At 36.6% G+C, this 18331-nt stretch overlaps 1 protein-coding gene across 2 annotated transcripts; it reads left to right on the forward strand.

Moving 5' to 3' along the window:
* The first annotated feature begins 1908 nt into the window (after window positions 1–1908).
* LOC119789312 (integrin beta-2-like) lies at window positions 1909–17169 on the forward strand. 2 transcript variants are annotated; one of them, XM_038294147.1, is made up of 16 exons: window positions 1909–2027; window positions 2725–2776; window positions 3783–3880; window positions 7693–7894; window positions 8879–9049; window positions 9276–9517; window positions 9836–9994; window positions 10114–10209; window positions 10340–10429; window positions 10522–10659; window positions 11647–11837; window positions 12036–12268; window positions 13195–13435; window positions 13539–13753; window positions 15530–15696; window positions 16854–17169. In XM_038294147.1, the coding sequence occupies exons 2-16, from the start codon at window positions 2728–2730 to the stop codon at window positions 16920–16922; spliced, it is 2361 nt and encodes a 786-aa protein (XP_038150075.1). In that variant the 5' UTR covers window positions 1909–2027; window positions 2725–2727; the 3' UTR covers window positions 16923–17169. The 2 variants fall into 2 exon arrangements, with proteins under 2 accessions (XP_038150075.1, XP_038150074.1); XM_038294146.1 differs by lacking the exon at window positions 1909–2027 and adding an exon at window positions 2446–2535.
* Window positions 17170–18331: the final 1162 nt, after the last annotated feature.

The raw sequence follows: 18331 nt of genomic DNA on the forward strand, positions 1-18331 counted from the left end.
CGCCTTCCTCGGCGGTGTCTCTGGATGGATTGTACGGTCGCCGCCATTTCGTAGGCCGGATCTCACTGAACTATGTGTTAAGCTGCAGTCCCGGTTAGAAGCGATGCCGAAGTACAGGGCCACGCACAGTAGGCGTCTGCACATCGGACCTGCCTCGACGGGAATGCTGCCAGTTACCTCAAAACCCGAGGAAGCAAACGGACCGTTCACGGACTTTTAATTTTTAGAAACGCATGTGTTTGGATACGCGTTGTATATAGTTGTGTGTGTGTTTCAATAAAGCTCTTTCTTTGCATAAACAGCTTCCTGGCAAATGTTCATTTCCTGTATAAATTCATTCATGTCCTTGATGGTAGCATAATAATTGTGTAGTAGTGTAGGATAACATAAATACACACCATATGAATGAATAAATATATATATATATATATATATATATATATGAATAAATATATATATATGTAAATTTATATGTAAATATATATATATATATATATGCCAACCAATCACGAGCGACTTTACTTGTTTAAAAAGAAGTGGTTCCGTCCAATACTCAGTAAGAAAATGAAAGCCTGGCGTGGCCACGTGTGGTTTTGCTGCCAATCACGAGCGATTTCATTTGTTTGAGAATAGTGGTTTCAGCCAATACTGAGTTGGTTATTCAAGCCAGACCTGGCCAGCCGCGCGGGTTTGCTGCATTCATATGCTAATTAGGGCCATTAGTACAGCTGATCGCTCTCCACATACGTCAGAGTCCGTTTCCGACAATTTGTGGCACGACAAACGCGGACAAGCATGGGTTGCAAATTGTCGGAAACTGACGAAAATCAGGCAGATCTGCGGGAGTTTACGGGGGTTTACGGGGACGAAAATCTCACTTTTCATGCAGTGTCCAGTTCTAATTTCTATTCTTTTTCTTTTATTCCTTTTCTTTTGCCTCCCTGAAACACATAGACACACAAAGAATGCTGTGTATATGTGTTTCAGGGAGGGAAAAAGAAAAAGAATGGAGTGGTGGACATTTTTTAGAATAAAAAAATTATAATTTTTGGAAGAAATTAATGCACTTTTAGTGATTCCTATCACTGATGAACTCATTGCTTAGCTTTAACTAGTTTGCACAAAATGAAAACCTCAACAGACAAAAAAATTCACTATGACCCCCACAAGAAGGAGAGAAGAGGCATTAAGCACTTAATTAAGCTTCAATTAAGCTTCTCCTTCCGTAGCCAATGCTTCCCCCCTATATTTTAAGTGGTTCCGACTTAATTGCATCATAGGTATAAACAAGTTTGATTAATATTTTCATTCATCGGTTTTGCAATTTATTTATTCTTAGTTAATTCATTCTTTTTTTTAATTAATAAAATATTTATACTGAGAGGAAATTATAATGATAATGATCAACAATGCAATAGAAGTTGACACCTACCAGGTAGTGATGTGACTTAGGGACAGGGAGATAAACAAGCCCCTCTTCAAGACCTGAGGTCTTTTTTCAAAATCTGCTAAAGAATCCATAGTTTAAAATTGCAGACATGCTTTTCAGTTGACTGCCATATTTGAGCTCGTTAGTGTATGTCGTTGGCTCTTACAAGTAGACAAAACTCCACTGGTTGTAGAAAATTTATATTTCATTAGAATCTCTTGACTGAGATGTTTATGAGAAACTATCAGCCTGTGTATTTAGGACAAAACTACTAAAAACCAAAGTGAAAATCCTAAAAAGGTAAGTTTTACAGTTAAATGTTTGGAGGAAAAATAGTTCCCTTTTAACCTTGCTTTGTGTGTGTGTGTGTGTGTGTGTGTGTGTGTGTGTGTGTGTGTGTGTGTGTGTGTGTGTGTGTGTGTGTGTGTGTGTGTGTGTGTGTGCGTGCGTGCGTGTGTGTGTGTGTGTGTGTGTGTGTGATGGCCCTCCCAGATCTTACAGACTTCCTGTCTTGTTGGGAGGTGCCGCTTAAACTAAACACAATTCTGCGCACTTTCAGCTTCTACTTGGAAAAGTTTCATCTAACTTGCAAGTTTAAGTAAGTAATCACTTTTATTAATTTCATAACTATAAACATTAATGGATGACTGTTCTCTGTTTTATGGTCATAAACAGTAGGCCAAGGAAAGATTCAGATTCTAATTAAGGAAAGAAGAGAAAATAAACTAGAAGAAAAAAGATTTTGTTTCAAATAATAATGTAGCATGCAGAATCAGTAGGTGCTTTGCCATGTTACATAAAAAAGGTTCTGTTGTTTGCCCTTACTTATCCGCCTACCATGTGCAAACTTCTGATACAGAAAATCGATCATTATTGCAGCCATGCCATCCTTACCGTTACTTTTGCTGTTTGTAGGCTATTTATAAATTACTTTGCATTACTAGCAATTGTTAGCTGTTAATGTCTAATTATATTAACAGATTAAATGTTATTGTTTCCTACTCAACTAAAGTTTAATCATTTATGTAATAATGTATAGTGACTATTTATTTGACAAACCAAAGAGGAAGTACCTCGATGAGCTGACAACACTATTTCCTTCTATGGTGAGACATTTTAAAAAATTGCAACATGTTCTCTTGAAGCCTCCCAACGCTACAAAGACTATTTTCTTTGTACAGTAAAACTGTACCTTTAATGTTTATATCGTTGTTTGGGGGGACAAATCAGTCCTGTTTCATAATTTACTTTTTTATTTGCATATCCATTAAGTTTTGTCTGTTTTTTGCCATCAGAGTATGGATTTGTGCATGCTTTCACTCCTGCTCCTCATGTTGGGCAAACATGGTAAGTGTGAACAAAATGAAGAAATAACTGCATGCAGAGATGGCAAAAGTACTCACTTTCCGTACTTGAGTAAAAGTACAGATACTTGTGTTAAAAAATACTCTGGAAAAAATGGAAGTACTGATTAAACTTCTTTACTCAAGGAGAAGTAACAAAGTGCAGGCTTGTAAATCTACTTAAAGTATAAAAGTAAAAGTAGAAACCACTTTTTTCATGCCGTTGCCTACATTTTAAATGGATGTCTGCCAATAGGACTAGATCTCCGTTGTGTTCATTTTCAATCATCTCGTCGTCCATACTACTATGCTAACGCCACCGCCACCAAGCTGCAATGATTTGCCGTGAATGAATACCGCCGAATCTGTCGATTCATCTTGTAGTGGTGCGTCAAATGCAACTTAGATTCCCATCCAATTAGATTGAATTTGGTATTGATGACGTGAAAAATAATAACTGTAACTCCATTGAAATGATTCAAAACTAAAGTAACGAGCCAATTTTTTAAAATGTAAGGAGTAGAAAGTACAGATATTTGTGTAAAAATTTAAAGAGTAGAAGTAAAAAGTCGCCATAAAAATAAGTAGTAAAGTAAAGTAAAAATATCAGAAAAATCTACTTGAGTACAGTAACCAAATATTTGTACTTTGTTACTTCCCATCTCTGACTGCATGATATATTTACTTAATTTATTCTTCTGAAAAGAAAGACATCAGTATGACCAATTGTTTATATCATTTTGCTTGCCATTAAGGTAGGATGCCCTAATGTTTGCAGGTGTGATGTGTTGTCTCAATAACCCAAAAAATTATGAGGTGAAAATAAAAAATAAGAATAAAGAAGTATTCATCCAACAGCCACTAAGCTGCATTTCATCGCAAGATGTACTGACTGTTTATAGGAAGCTGAGGGAAATATAAATACAAATTTAATATATTTTTGGTTCCACCCAATGTTGTTTTTCTCACACTTCGCCCTTTCTGAGAATGTACCTTGTGGTTTCTCTTAGGGTTTTGCCACCAAGAGGAAGTCTGCACAAATTCAGTAACCGACTCCTGTGATGGCTGCATCACATTTAAGCCATTCTGTGCATGGTGTCAACAGCTGGTGAGAAACAAAGCTTTTTTTATTGTCAGACAAATCCAAAACATTTATCCTAGATTACTTAAAACTACTGCTATGCATTAGAATTATCTTCATGATAAAAAAATACCCTCATTGTATTAACAATTTCTGTGTTATTTCTGTGTCCATATCTTTGCTACATCATGACTAGAATACCATTACGTACTTTTCTTTGGTGAGAGCCACCTCTCCCACTAATGAACAATGCAGCTGCATGCCTTTTAACTGGAGTACATAAAAGGTAGCACATAACCCCCATCCTGGCCTTTCCGCCATTGGCTACCTGTGATGTTTAAAGTTCCTTTTAAGATTATTTTATTTGTTTTTAAATGGTTTGGACCCTCCTTACATCTCTGAACTTCTCCATCCTTTGGTGCATCAGGTCAGTTGGCCTGCTGCTCCTGGAGGTACCGAGGCCAAGATGGAAGCTCAGAGAGGGAACAGAGCTTTTTCAGTTACTTCGCTAAAATTGTGAAATAAGATAACAGATAAATTTTAAAGAACCTTGTAACTTTTAGAAACCAACTGATGTATTGATGTGTAGAACCACCTGCTACCATTTCTACACCACATGTAAAGAACTTTAGCATAAAAATGCCACAAAAAATAAGGACAGCTATTTTGATTAATTTTAAAAACAAACCAACAAGAAAACAGGAGTGTCTTAATTCTCACACTTTCACTATAGAATAGAGGTTTAAGGTTGAATCTATTACCACAAATAAACTGCAACTTTGATTTAAGAACTCATCTTAGCGTACAACTTGGCCACATGGCAGAAACAAACGCCTTAATAAATTGTATAAAGTACAAATAATACCTACCCTGAGTTTCACACATTTGTGGAATGTATGCAAATTTCTAAAACAGTGGTGCCCTATTCGGTCCAAAAGACTGCATGTTAAAATTGCATTTCACCACTTTTTGGTGTTGCAACCACCACCATCTAACCACCACCACCACCACCAAAAAAAAAAAAAGTAACTCAAGTAAAGTGAAGATACAAGTAAATGTACTTTGTTACTTCCCACCACTGATAGATAAACACCTGATCCAAATTTAAGAGCAGTTTAAATATTTAGCATTTTGGATGTTAAGGAGGTTCTAGTTAGAGCTTCCAGTTAGAGCTAAAATAAATGGAAATAGAACAAAATTCAGTTTATCTATATGCCACTAATTCACAACACTTGTAACCTCAAGGCACGATACAGAGTCAGAATAGTCAGAACAATCTGATCATTTTCAGTTCAATTCAGTTTATTTCTATAGTGCCAATTCACAACACATGTCATGTCAAGGCATTTTGCAGAGACAATTCAACCAGATCATACAGAAATTGATTAAAGCTTTTATATTTAAGAAAAACCAGTTGATTGCATCTACTCATTGACTTGAAGGCAATCCCTCACAATAAGCATGCTTGTAGCAACAGTGGAGAGGAAAAACTCCCTTTTAATATGAAGAAACCTCCAGCAGAACCAGGTTCAGAATGGGCATCTGCCGAGGCCGACTGAGGTTCAAGGAGACAGAAGCAGATCTACAGAAATAAGCAGAGATACAAAAGGAAATTGTCAACCAGCTTCACAGGCATGCGATCCAGGAAAGACACAGCCAGGCAGACGAGCTCTGAGCCCACAGGTCAGAGGATGAAAGAGAGACCATCCAGCCAGTCACAGTCAGAGAAACAGGACTGCACTTAAAACAGACCAAGCTCAACATCTACCAACAAAGACTTTGATTGCAACAGCACAGCTGACATTTCACTTAAAGATGGTGTCACAGCAGAACAGAAACAGACCAGATGAAGCTACTATTAAAAAAACCAGGAAGAACATAAGTTAGAGAAAGAAAATTCCTAAGGTTTTATTTGAAACTATTAACTCTCTGGTGTCCTCAATGCCCTGACTGCCCCTGTACTTTGTAAAGCAAACTGTAATGATGTCCTTAATGTCTTTATTGACAAGATCAAGGACATAAAAAACTAATTTCCACCACCTTCTTGTTCTACAGTGAGCATTGATAAACAGGCTGAGAGATCTGGTTGGGATCATTGGATCAAATAATGTCTGACCCTGCCAAACTAGTATCTGGACTACCTAAAGGTTCTGTCCAAGGGACCAATTTTGTTCCTGATAAATGTGCTCCTTTTAGGTAGGATTATCCAGCAGTTAGAAAATGTCTCATATCACATGTTTGCAGATGACATTCAGCTCTACTGCTCCTTGACTACATCTGAGGCTCAAAAATTAAACTCTCTGGTCGAATCTTTGTCTTGGATAAATAATTGGTTGAGAGACAATAGTCTATAACTGAACCCAGAAAAAAATGAAACACTCATCATTGCCCCAGACCAAGCCATTCCTGGCATTAAGTAGCACTAAGGAGACTTAAAACAGGTGATAAAACACACTTTGAGAAACCTTGGAGTTTTATGTGATGAGGCAATGTCTCTGGAGCAGCACACAAAACAATTGATTAAAAAAACTGTTACTTTAAACTGCATAACACTGCAAAACTCAGAAATTTGCAAAACTCATTTTCGGAAAATGACATTGAGATGCTCATCCATGGATTTGTGTCATCATGTTTGGACTACTGCAATAGTCTGTTCACTTGTCTGAACAAAAATGGCCTAGCTCGATTGAAGCTAGTGCAAAATTCTGCAGTAAGGATCTTGACACGTACAACCAGAAGAGCTCACATAACTTCTGCCCTCAAAGCTCTACACTGGGTTCCCACTGAATACCACATTAACTTTAAAATTCTGGTCCCGACCTTTAGAGCCCTGCATGGACAGGCTCCCTCTTATTGCGGCTTGATTCAGCCTACATTTTTTGCTGACCTGAACTTGTTAATGGTCCCTCGAACCCCTCAAACATTAGCTTACATTTAATGTTTGGTTGCTTCTTCACAAAGACAAATAAATGTTACTGATAAATAAGATTTGCTGTCTTTGGTTGTTGTAATAACACATAAAAACTGTTACCATAAAATGTATTTCATCCAGGGGCGGAGCTAGATGGGGGGCCAGGGGTGGCCATGGCCACCCTTACCTAATCATTGGCCACCCCTGTGGCCACCCCTAACATTTTTTCTCTATAATACAGATGGCAGTAGTAATAAAGAATGAACCATATTTTTTCTCATCAGTCGTATCTATATATGATCCTTGTCACATTCCCATTCCCAGGTTAGAGTTTCATTCTGTTGCACATAAAGTGCTGTGACTAGAAGTTTACTGATATTGCTCTTAACCGTAAACAAAATTTAAAATCTAGATTTTGACTCCCCTAAACCTACCTTGACCAACTAGAGTAGACCAACTTGCATCCAGCTTTCCTCACACATCAACAGGAGAATATGGCAGTTTTTCACTCATAAAACTGAACAAGAACATTGCTAATATGGAATGCTAGGGGATATGTCATTGTTTTATGGGGATTTGCTTGAATTGTGATAGACATTCAGACTCTCTTCACTAATCACTGATTTTTTTATTCCTGAGCTTCATCTTTTTTGCCATCACTTTCATAAAAGATGAAGGACACTTCTTTGATAAGACCATGAGCACAAAGATTTGCTGTCACCTATATTTGGGAAAATTCCTGTTGTGAAATAGTTTAAATATTAATTTTTCGGGATAGAATTTCCTAAAGTAATTCATTCCAATCTACTGAGCTGATTTTGTGGTGTTTCAGGGTTTTGTTTTTTTTCTTTGTCCGTCTGTCTTTACCAAAATGTTATGCTATTTTTTATAGTGATTTCTGACCTTTTGTCTGTTTAAAAAAAAAAAGAATTATACAAAACCTGGTGAGCAAGAAACAGTTCGCTGTGGCACTAAAGCAAAGCTGATTGAAAGAGGATGCAAACCAGAAGAGATAATTTCCCCCCAGAACCATGAGATCATCTTACAGAAAGACCCTCTGTCCCAATCGTCTGACACAGAAGAGCCTGTGCAAATGAGTCCGCAAAAAATCCACCTGAAACTCCGACCTGGTTAGTATAGTCAGCTGATACTGTTGTTTCTGTCTCATGAAAAGATGCATTGGTGTCTGTATTAAACATATTTTGATACACACTAGGTCTGCATAAAGATTTGTTGGGGGTCTAGAAACGATTGCCATTTTCCATAGTTCAGGTTTTAGCCTCTTGAAAGATGCTGTCTATTTATCCCTGAATTTATATTATTTAGTTCCCATATTCAATAAGATTTATAAAAGATTAACACTTCACACATTTGGAGAGGGCTAGTTGAAGGTTGTTAAATATGATAGCTGTCCATAATTCATATAGTTTTTCTTACATAGTATCGTGGTATAAGGAATCAATTATAATATTTTGTTTAAGCTCCCTAAGGAGTCATATTGATTGGAGCAGAGATCAATTTTGTCAAGATAAGACTAATCACCTTCATTACATAAGTACATGGTTAGGGCAAGAGAATGGGAAGATACAGAGCAACCTAAAAAGATATAATAATCTATATTGATAGTGAATAATAAAGTAAATCTTCTCAAAAACCTGACTGATAAAATGACCTGAGGCAAAAGATGCAGCAGGAAAAATGGGGCATCAGTGGTAATATGGTGTCAAATAAAGACACAGCAGAAGTACCAAATTACACAGTTCACTATATCAATGAGGAAATGAACTGTAAATATTCATGTCAGGGCTCATCTTCATTGAACGTACATCAAGGTTTAAAGATTAAACCATGTTGAAGTTAAGTCTTGTTTAGGATTAATTTACTAGAAAAAGTTTTATTTGAAGAGTGATTGCTCATGGTGATAAAGATTTGGGAATAAGTGCGTTCAGGGGGCAACAGGCCAGAGTACAGAAATGTAGGTCATATCTCTTGGATAGAAGATCACTTTATTTTGTTTTAGGGATTCTACTAACTGTCAGACTACAGTATAGTTTTGTAATGGCTCCACACATATATAAACTCTGCAGTGTAACTGATCATGTCTCTGTTTACAGGGCTTCCACACTCTTTCAATGTCACCTTTAAGAGGGCTGAGGGTTACCCAGTGGATCTTTACTACCTGATGGATCTCTCCTACTCCATGAAGGATGATCTGGAAAATGTCAAAGGCCTAGGAAAAACACTTTTTGATGCTTTGAATAGCATTACGAAAAAGGCTAAAATAGGTAAAGAGACAAAAATTGAAACCAATAAAAAAATGCTAATTGCGCTCTTAGAGCGATCAGTTTTTCACTCCTCAATACTAGTGGAAAAAGTGACAAACCAAAGAGTTGGGTCTCAAGAGTGTTAATTGGCACTATATAAACTGAGCTGAGTTGAAAAAAATTGACTTTATTATCTGTAGAGAATAGTTTTTGGGTGTTTTTTTTAAATCAAATTTTACGTTTACAGGGTTCGGCGCCTTTGTTGATAAGACAGTGCTTCCTTATACAAACACCAACAAGGAGAAACTGAAGAAGCCATGTGATGAGAATGACGATCAATGTCAGGCTGCCTTTGGCTACAGACATGTTCTTAGTATGACATCGAGCGAGGAACAGTTCAGAGAGGAGGTGGCAAAGCAGTACATTTCTGGAAACTTAGACTCTCCTGAAGGTAGTCTTGATGCCATGATGCAAGCGGCTGTATGTGGGGTAAGAGGCACCTTTCAGTTCCTCAGTAAAAACAGTCCAGCATGTTTTAAAGATGTCTGAACATTATTTATTATTTTTTTAGGATTTCTTTACACAAAGCTGTAGTTACTATACCTGCCATGGTCTAAACATAGAGATCATGCTTTTTGTTTGTTGTTTAAAATATTAAGGAGAACTGAGCAAAAATCAAAACCATTAAACAGCTTACCTAAATGATGCCATTGTTGGACTATAGTTTTAACTTTGCCACAGAATATGGAGAGTAATGTTTGTAACAAAATAGGACTTTTTTGCATCTTTGTGACACACATTTCACAGGATCAAATAGGCTGGAGAAACAGCAGCACTCGGTTAATTGTTCTGGCCACAGATGCTGGATTTCACATGGCTGGGGATGGAAAACTGGCTGGCATCCTAGAACCCCATGATGAACAGTGCCACATAAAAAACAACCTTTATGTCAAAAGTAATGAGATGGTATGTGTGTGTTTTTGTTCTATTACCGACTTTATTGTGATGTAGATTGATGCAGATTAATGCTGAGTGATGAGGTTGTTTGTGCACAAGACTCATTCTGATTTAATTCTTGTGTCCAGGACTACCCATCTGTTGGACAGTTGGCCATTCAGCTGGAAAAAAACAATGTTCAGCCAATATTTGCTGTAACAGAAAATGTGAAGGATGTGTACACAGTAAATACATACATTCTTAAGATAGATAGCTTAAGATATATATATATATATATATATATATATATATACACTTACAGATATAGGAAAAAAATTATCCTAATCTAAGATATTTTAATTCAATGTTTTTCAGAAACTCTCAAAAATTATACCAAAGTCAGAAGTGGGAGTTCTGTCATCGGATTCAAAAAATGTGGTTCAACTGATTGAAAGTGCCTACAAGGTAAATCTCCTGGTGATTTCGGCAATACATGCTGGTTTAATATACATTTAATTAAATTGATACAATATGCTGAATCAATTTTTTTGCTACAGAAATTATCCTCTAAAGTCACATTGACACATGATGTTCTTCCTGACAATGTACAAGTTAAATACCTGCCAGTGTGTGATCATCCCAGAGAAGAAGGCACAAATAAAGGGGTCTGTGATCAAGTCGGTGAGGGAAAAGAGGTCAGTGTATTTTGTTGCTGTAAAGCTTTGTTCTGACATAACATTTTTAGATCAGGTAAATGGCATACCAGATTTTAAAAAATAGCAAAAATAATGGTTATTCTAATTAAACTCATGCTGGTAGTCCAGCTCAGTCATTTTAACATTTGTCAGTACATTCAGAATAATTTTCCTGTGCCACCCAATAATGCAATAAGCAACAATCTTACACAATAATATTCACAACAAATATGGTTCCAGAATATGTTACAGAACAGAAAGATCCGACAGATGTTCAGATGATCAGTTTTATAATAATTCATACATGCATTCATAATAATTCATAAATTATTAGTAAAAATGTTGGCTATCTAAGGAAAGCCATCCAACTGCATCATTAGCCCAATGATAAATCAAACAATCATCCCATAAAAAAGTGGAAATAATGTTGCAAGAGGACAAAAGACACTTTGTGGTGAAGTGAAGGGGATTTCCTTTAATCTGAGTGTAGTGGGAACAATAGAGTTCATGAAGTCAAGCAATATCCCTCTGCTTCAGCAGTTCATTGAGCCTCTAGTTTAGCAACCCTCTATAAATGAATGCTACACAAGTTTACAGGCTCCCAGCAAACAGTGGTTTGTGACCACAGTGACCAATATTTGTCGGTTTGCCCTTTTACCAATATAGATTGGTTAAAAACCACTAACAACACAGTCTGAAAAGCTGAAGATATTAAATTCTGATGCATATAAAAAGCAATTAAGAAGAAAAAGATAAAAACATGTAATTATGCTCTAATCACCCAATCAGATTAATAGTTCAATATACCTTTGTAGATTCTTATAGAAAAGGAAAAAGCCATTTTCAGCTCTTCTTTATGCAGATCTCAGCTAAAAAGTTGTTGTTGTAATAATTTTAATTCATTCTGGATCGGTGCTAATCCTGCTCTGTGAAACTGGGCCAAGGTTTGTGGATTAAATACATCTGGTCCATTTTCTCTCTTTGTAGATATACTTTCAGGTTACGGTCACAGCAAAAACATGCATAGAGCAGGAGTCCTTCACTATCAGCCCACTTGGTATTAAAGATAAACTGACAGTAACCATATCTACCAACTGTACGTGTGAATGTAACAACCATGGAGAAAGCAATCAAAAACACTGCAACAATAACGGAAGAATTAACTGTGGTGTATGCAGGTAAGATTTCTGTAATAAAATCTCTGTTTAAATGCTCTATATACACATATTGTTTTTAATTTATAATCATTCAGCAAAACATAAATGTGATTATTGCTGCAGGACACTTACAGGTTTGTCAAAAATATTTGGTCACACTTCTTTAACATTCCTAATTTTATCTGTTTGTTTTATTACTTTTATTATGTCCTTCTGCAGCTGCAATGATGGTTTTTCGGGACAGAGGTGTGGCTGTAATGTAACAACACAAAATTTAGAAACTCTGCAAGCATTATGTCGGAGGGATAATGGAACAGAATGTGAAGGCAGAGGAGATTGTTTATGTGGCTCATGTAAGTGTCATGAAGCAGAGCAAGGATTCTCTTACTATGGAAAATTCTGCGAATGTGATGATGAACATTGCGAAAAATTCAACAATAAGAAATGTGCAGGTATGTGCTGTGTCTGAGCTGTTTTCTTATAGTAACTGTCAACTGATAGTTTTACACCACAAAGAATGTCTACCAAAAAAAGGGCAGCCATTTAAACATTCTGACAAATAAAAAAATATTTATATAGATCAATTATATATATTATTGGCATATCTGTGAAATTATTATTATGCATTTGCTGTTGACTACATAGGTCTGAATGTATACATCGGGTCATTCAAGAAAATTAAAAACACACTGATGCTGTAGAGATCTCAATAACGTATGTGTTACACTTGGCATGACAGAGGTAAACTATTTTTCAACTGAGGTAAAGAAAATGACAAGGAAGGATAATAAAAAACACATGAGCAAAAATTAAACATCCATCCATCCATTTTCTGTCACGCTTATCCCAAGTAGGGTTGCCAGTGTTGCCGGTGCCTATCTCCAGCTGTTTGCGGGCAAGAGGCGGGGTCCATCTTGGACAGGTCCCCAGTCCATCGCAGAGCAACCAAAAATGTACAGTTTTTAAAAATCTTTAGTGGAAGGATTCATTAGCTAATATAAAAAAAGAAAAATATATCACAATATTTTAATGATATATAATACTGAGGTATAGGTCAACCAGCAATGGAGCAAATCCTCAACACTCTGAGGGATACAGGATCAATACAGATGGGTTCACCAATCCAAGAAAATCAAAGATGATGGAAAATTGTTCAAAGTTTACAGCTTCTTCTATACACCCTCAGAGAGGACACACACAGACACACACACACTTTCCCTTATATCACTCCTAGGCTTTCAAGTGAACTGTTCCTTAGGTAAGGGATCCATACATAGTCTTTCTTGGACTTTATTAGTATAAACATATGGTTTAGGAATGTGCTCCGATCCAAATCAAAACATTAGGAAATAATCAGTTACTACCATTTTTTTTTTAGGAAATGGTGATTGTGAATGTGGAAAGTGCAAATGCTTTGATGGCTGGGAGGGCTCTGCATGTCAATGCAGCGAGACTTTAACGGAGGGATGTCGTCCTCCACCGTCATCCTCCACAGACAACAACACTATCTGCTTTGGCAGAGGGAGCTGCAAATGTAACCTTTGTGAATGTGATGAGGGATATCAGCGCCCATTCTGTGAGAAATGTGAAGGCTGTGATGATGTATGCCAGACAAAAATGTGAGAAAATTTAAGTTTTAATGATGTATAAAATCTTACTGGAATTGGTAAGGCTATTCTATTTTTAATATTTCATTTGAACATTTTCTATTCTTTTTTTCAGGAAATGCATTGAATGCCTTTTCGTTAATTCAGATGTTTCGAAAGAAGACTGCAAAGTCGTTTGTGGGGGAAGCATGTCCCATACCTTGGTTGAAAATTTTACTTATCAGGGTAAAGATTGCAACCAGAAGGACAGTCAGGGTTGTCGGATCAAATTCAAGCTGGAGCAGTTATCCGGAAGGGATAACTACAAAGCTGAAATACTGAAAATAAAAGGTACATTACTAATTAATTAATTTATTAATTACTTAATTTTACCAATTTTAAAATTAAGCTGTAACTTTTGTTTCTTGCCCAGAGGACTGATATCAAATGGTAAAACGGCCTCACTTAGCATTCAGTTGAGCTTTGCAACTAAGCTACTATTTGAGAAAGAAATAAACAAAGAAATGTTAATGTAATTAAGTAAATTCTTCTTCAATTTAAGTGTATTTTTTCTTTATTTAAGCAAGTAGACAATTTATCAATGGAATAATAGGATCTGTGTTTAAAATAAGAAATGGAAACTCCATTAACTTATTTCAAGTGAATTACATTTATATTATTTTTAAGAGCAAAAATACCTCTTCTCTTGACAGATCATCATACTTAACAGCTCAAATTAAGGACAAATACACTTATTTTAAAAACATTTAGTTTTTTTTATCAGTTTTTTTGTGTAATACTTAATAGATTTATCATGATATTATGTGCTAAGGTAACAGGCTGTAACTTATTTGTCCCTTAGACAAATTTAATATTTACTTTAACAATTATTTTGGTTAAAGGTTAAAGACGAAGAGGTGCTGTAGAATTGCACAGACTGTCCCTGACTGTCGGTGCAAGTTCTTTTTATATGTTTGGTTACACTAAATTGTTTTAAATCAATCAAACTTCTTCAGATTCCCGTGAATAAAATACCTAAAGCTGATGATTTTTTTCTATTGATTGGTGCTCTGTAGGATTTTATAGCACCTCTCTAACCATAGCTTGACCCAGGAGACAGATCCAGTGATATGGAAGACCTCCTGTCTTGTTCAGCTAACAATGATCAGTGACTATAGAGTTGTTGCCCTGATACCCCACATCATGAAGGTCCAAGAGAGACTTCTGGTACACCAGCTATTAGTTGAATATGCCATCATACACCTGCTTCAACAAACCCAAAGTCATTTAGACAAGGCACACAGCACTGTCAGGATCGTGATCTTTAATTTCTACAGTGGATTTACCTGTGATTCAAACTGACTTGCTTTGTAAAAAATTCCACAAGACTTGGGTAAAAGCCAGATGCCAAAGACGGTTGTGAAAGCTTGATCAAAAACCACCTGACAAACAGTTTGCAAAAGGTCCAGCTCTCTAATCAAGTTATCAGCATAGGAGTTACACAAGGCATTCTTATTTAGTCTGTACTCCCCAGTCTTCCAATGCAAGACAAGCTCCTGTCATCTGAAGAAATACTCCAATGACTCTGCAATCATTGGGTGCCTCTGAAATGGATGTAGTACAAGCAGCAAATAACCGGCTTTGTGGCATTGTAGGAACACAATAATCTAAGCCTTCATTTTATCAAAACAAAGGAGATTATATTTTGGGATCAAAAAGAACATGTCAAATTCTATCTGCACCATGAGAGGAGGTGGAGGTGGTAAGCTTAGAAGGGAGGCTTGCTCTGTTCTGGGAACTTCTTTGGAGCTTGTGGAGATGATTTCACAAAGACTTCATCATAAAATGAAACCTTAGCATCTTTTACGAAGACTGTTAAACACCAACAAAATGTCTTATCTAGATCAGGTGCAAGAAAGACCTTCACAGAGGATCCTTCCTGACATATACGAGTTGAAAAGTAAAACTGAGTTACAACAACATTTAATTTTGTTGGAAATACAATGTATTTTTAAATCAAACAAAAGACATCAGTCCATTTGGTGGCTGAGATAGGGCCATTATATTTCAAGTTGTCAGAGTTTGAAGATGTTTGAGATTAATCATAATTTAATTCTAAATATACAGATTGCCCAGAACCACAGAGTGTTATGCCTATCATAATTGGATCCATTGCTGCGGTGGCTGTAATTGGGATTCTTCTGCTGATGCTGATCAAGTTTTATTACTACCTGAAAGACCTGAAAGAGTTCAAGAGGTTTGAAAATGAAAGACAGAAAACCAAGTGGGATGAGGTTAGTTGTTTTGCTATCCAGTAGAGATTTAAACCAGTTTCAAAACATATAGTTTTATTTTAAGGTGCATTTTAATTTATCATACAAGTTTATACACACACAAACATTCTAGTTTGATTATAGGACGTGAGGAACATATATTGACTCTCTATGACATCCACAGATTTTTTTTTGTCATTTTCAACCCTATCTGCGCCATAACCTTAATCCATTACCAGTGCATATCTAAACTTAACTAACCTAATTGGCAGCTTAGCCCTGAATCTGATCGTTAGCAAAATAGTGCATGTGGACCAGCCAAAATGACTTCACTTTGTAAAAATATCCACATTCCAAAGGTTTAAAACTGAAAATGGTCCTCAGTCTTATTCTAGAACAGCACACACACATCCAGTTTCTCTATTCCACTGAGGACTTTCCATTGACTTCCATTCAATGGATCCTAACATTTCGGGTACCTACGTAACCCAAACATGAACTCCAACACACCTTAGTCCTAAAACAAACACCTAATCCTAAAACAGAAATCTTCCCCAAGGGGACCTGGCAGTATTTTCAGTTGGATGGTGTAGCGTTTTAACACAAAATGGTTTCCACCATGTAAGAAAAAAAGACCACACATGAATACACACCCATACACTTATATAAAAAGTTATTTGTATGTATGTGTTTTTGAATAAAGTCCTTTCTCACGATAGGAAAACATCTCATGTAGATAACTAAATTTACAGCAATTTAAATAGTTTTCGGGCAGGTTCCACCACTGTGAAATACTTGCACATTGGTCAAAATATACCAGAGAATCTCAGCAGCCAAATGTCATTTTACTCACCATTCCAATAGTCTGCCTATAAAAATATCTATTACAACTAAAATGGTAGTATTGATCTCTGAGGTTATAAAGGTATAGGTTTATATCATTTTGTTTCTTTTAGGAAAAAAATTTTTTTCAAGCTTCATGTCAAAGTATGTCCAAATATGGTCCTGGCTCTTACTTGGAGAGGATTTTTCTTCCCACCAGCCATGGGTCAAAGTAGAAACTATGAACTGCCCTGTATTTCATATCTTACCATCTCATGTGCAGTTTCTTCCAGACTGAAACCAAGATTATCATTGCACAGCAACCAGTCTAACTAAAGGTACTTTCTTTATACCAGATCGACAATCCACTGTTCCAGAATCCCACGACCACTGTGGCCAACCCTCTGTTTACTGGAGAGAACTAAGACCCCTGCTTCAGCGCTTCAATCGATATTTATTCAGAGCTTTTCTTGGAGCAGAAATGCTCACGTTTATATGACTTTGTGATTATATATAATGGCAAACTTGACTCACCTTGTAAAACGACTGATAATTATAAAGAAAGAAGTAAGCTGGTTTTGTGAAGCTGATATGTACTTGTATGTATGCTGTTTTTAGTTGACAATGACGAGTTTTGATGTAGCAATGAATTATTAGCAAAGACTACACAGATCAGCCATGTGAATAAGACCTTAAACTGCCTTAAACTGATTTGACCCCTCTCATGTCACAAACAAGTCTTACAGTTTTTTTTTTATGTCTCAGCTGATTAAAAACTAGAATAAAAAATAAAATAAAAATTTTATTTTATTAATATCTCATTGAGTGATCATGCTTTTTATGTAATCAAGAAGAGGTCCAATTAAATTCTTAGCTTTTAGGGCTGCTAGACCATAGTACGCCTGGCAGAGTGGCATACTGATAAGGTAACTAGTATGACATAACTAGAATAGTACTGTTTGCACAATCTACTTGGTAACATTTAATGCCAACAAAATAAAGGGATTGTTTAGTTCAAGTGTTTGTTAAAGGTGACCTTAAAATCATCACCTTTACAGGGGGAATTGTTCGGACAATTATCATTGATGATTACACCCCAATATTACCTGCTTGTTGTGTGTCAGAACTGATGTTTTCCCCAGTAGTTTTTTCTAATTAGAACAGTTCCTCTGTCTAGATATAGTTATAATCTTCATTCTGTACGTACGATAGGGGCGACAGTGGGGTCGGATGTAGGAGTTTGCCCTGAAATAGAAGGATTGACGGTTCAAGCCCCGGCTCGACTTTCATTGTCGTTGTGTCCTTGGGCAAGACACTTCACCTGCATTGTCTACTGATGGTGGTCAGAGGGCCCGGTGGCACCAGTGTAAGGCAGCCCGCTTCTGTCAGTGAGCCCCAGGGCAGCTGTGGCTACAATGTAGCTGGCCACCATCAGAGTGTGCGTGAATGGGTGAATGAATGTAGTGTAATGCGCTTTGGTCAAGTCTCCTGACTTGAAAAAAATAAGTACATGCCATTTACCATTTCATTCTGTATGTGGCAAAGATTTGGGAATGTAATGCGGGCGGTGTCGTTCAGCTTCAGCTAAGAACAAAGTGTAATATTTTGATAAGCAATAGCCATCTCCTAATCTGCAAACGTGTATGATGTAATGATGTAATGATGTGGCAGACTGGAGATGTATAAAATGTTTCTTTACCCGTTTGTCAAGGCCACTTCCCGATAAGGGAGCCCGGTCAGTAAAAAGCTGCCTTCTGTAACCCTAAGCAACTTCTCTGATCTGCGTGAGATTACAATTTCTACCAAAATCTGTTGTCATGTCTCATGGTTATTT

Source organism: Cyprinodon tularosa, unplaced genomic scaffold (assembly GCF_016077235.1).
Source record: "Cyprinodon tularosa strain WSP-4 unplaced genomic scaffold, ASM1607723v1 ctg335, whole genome shotgun sequence".
In the NCBI taxonomy this organism is placed as follows: Eukaryota; Metazoa; Chordata; class Actinopteri; order Cyprinodontiformes; family Cyprinodontidae; genus Cyprinodon; species Cyprinodon tularosa.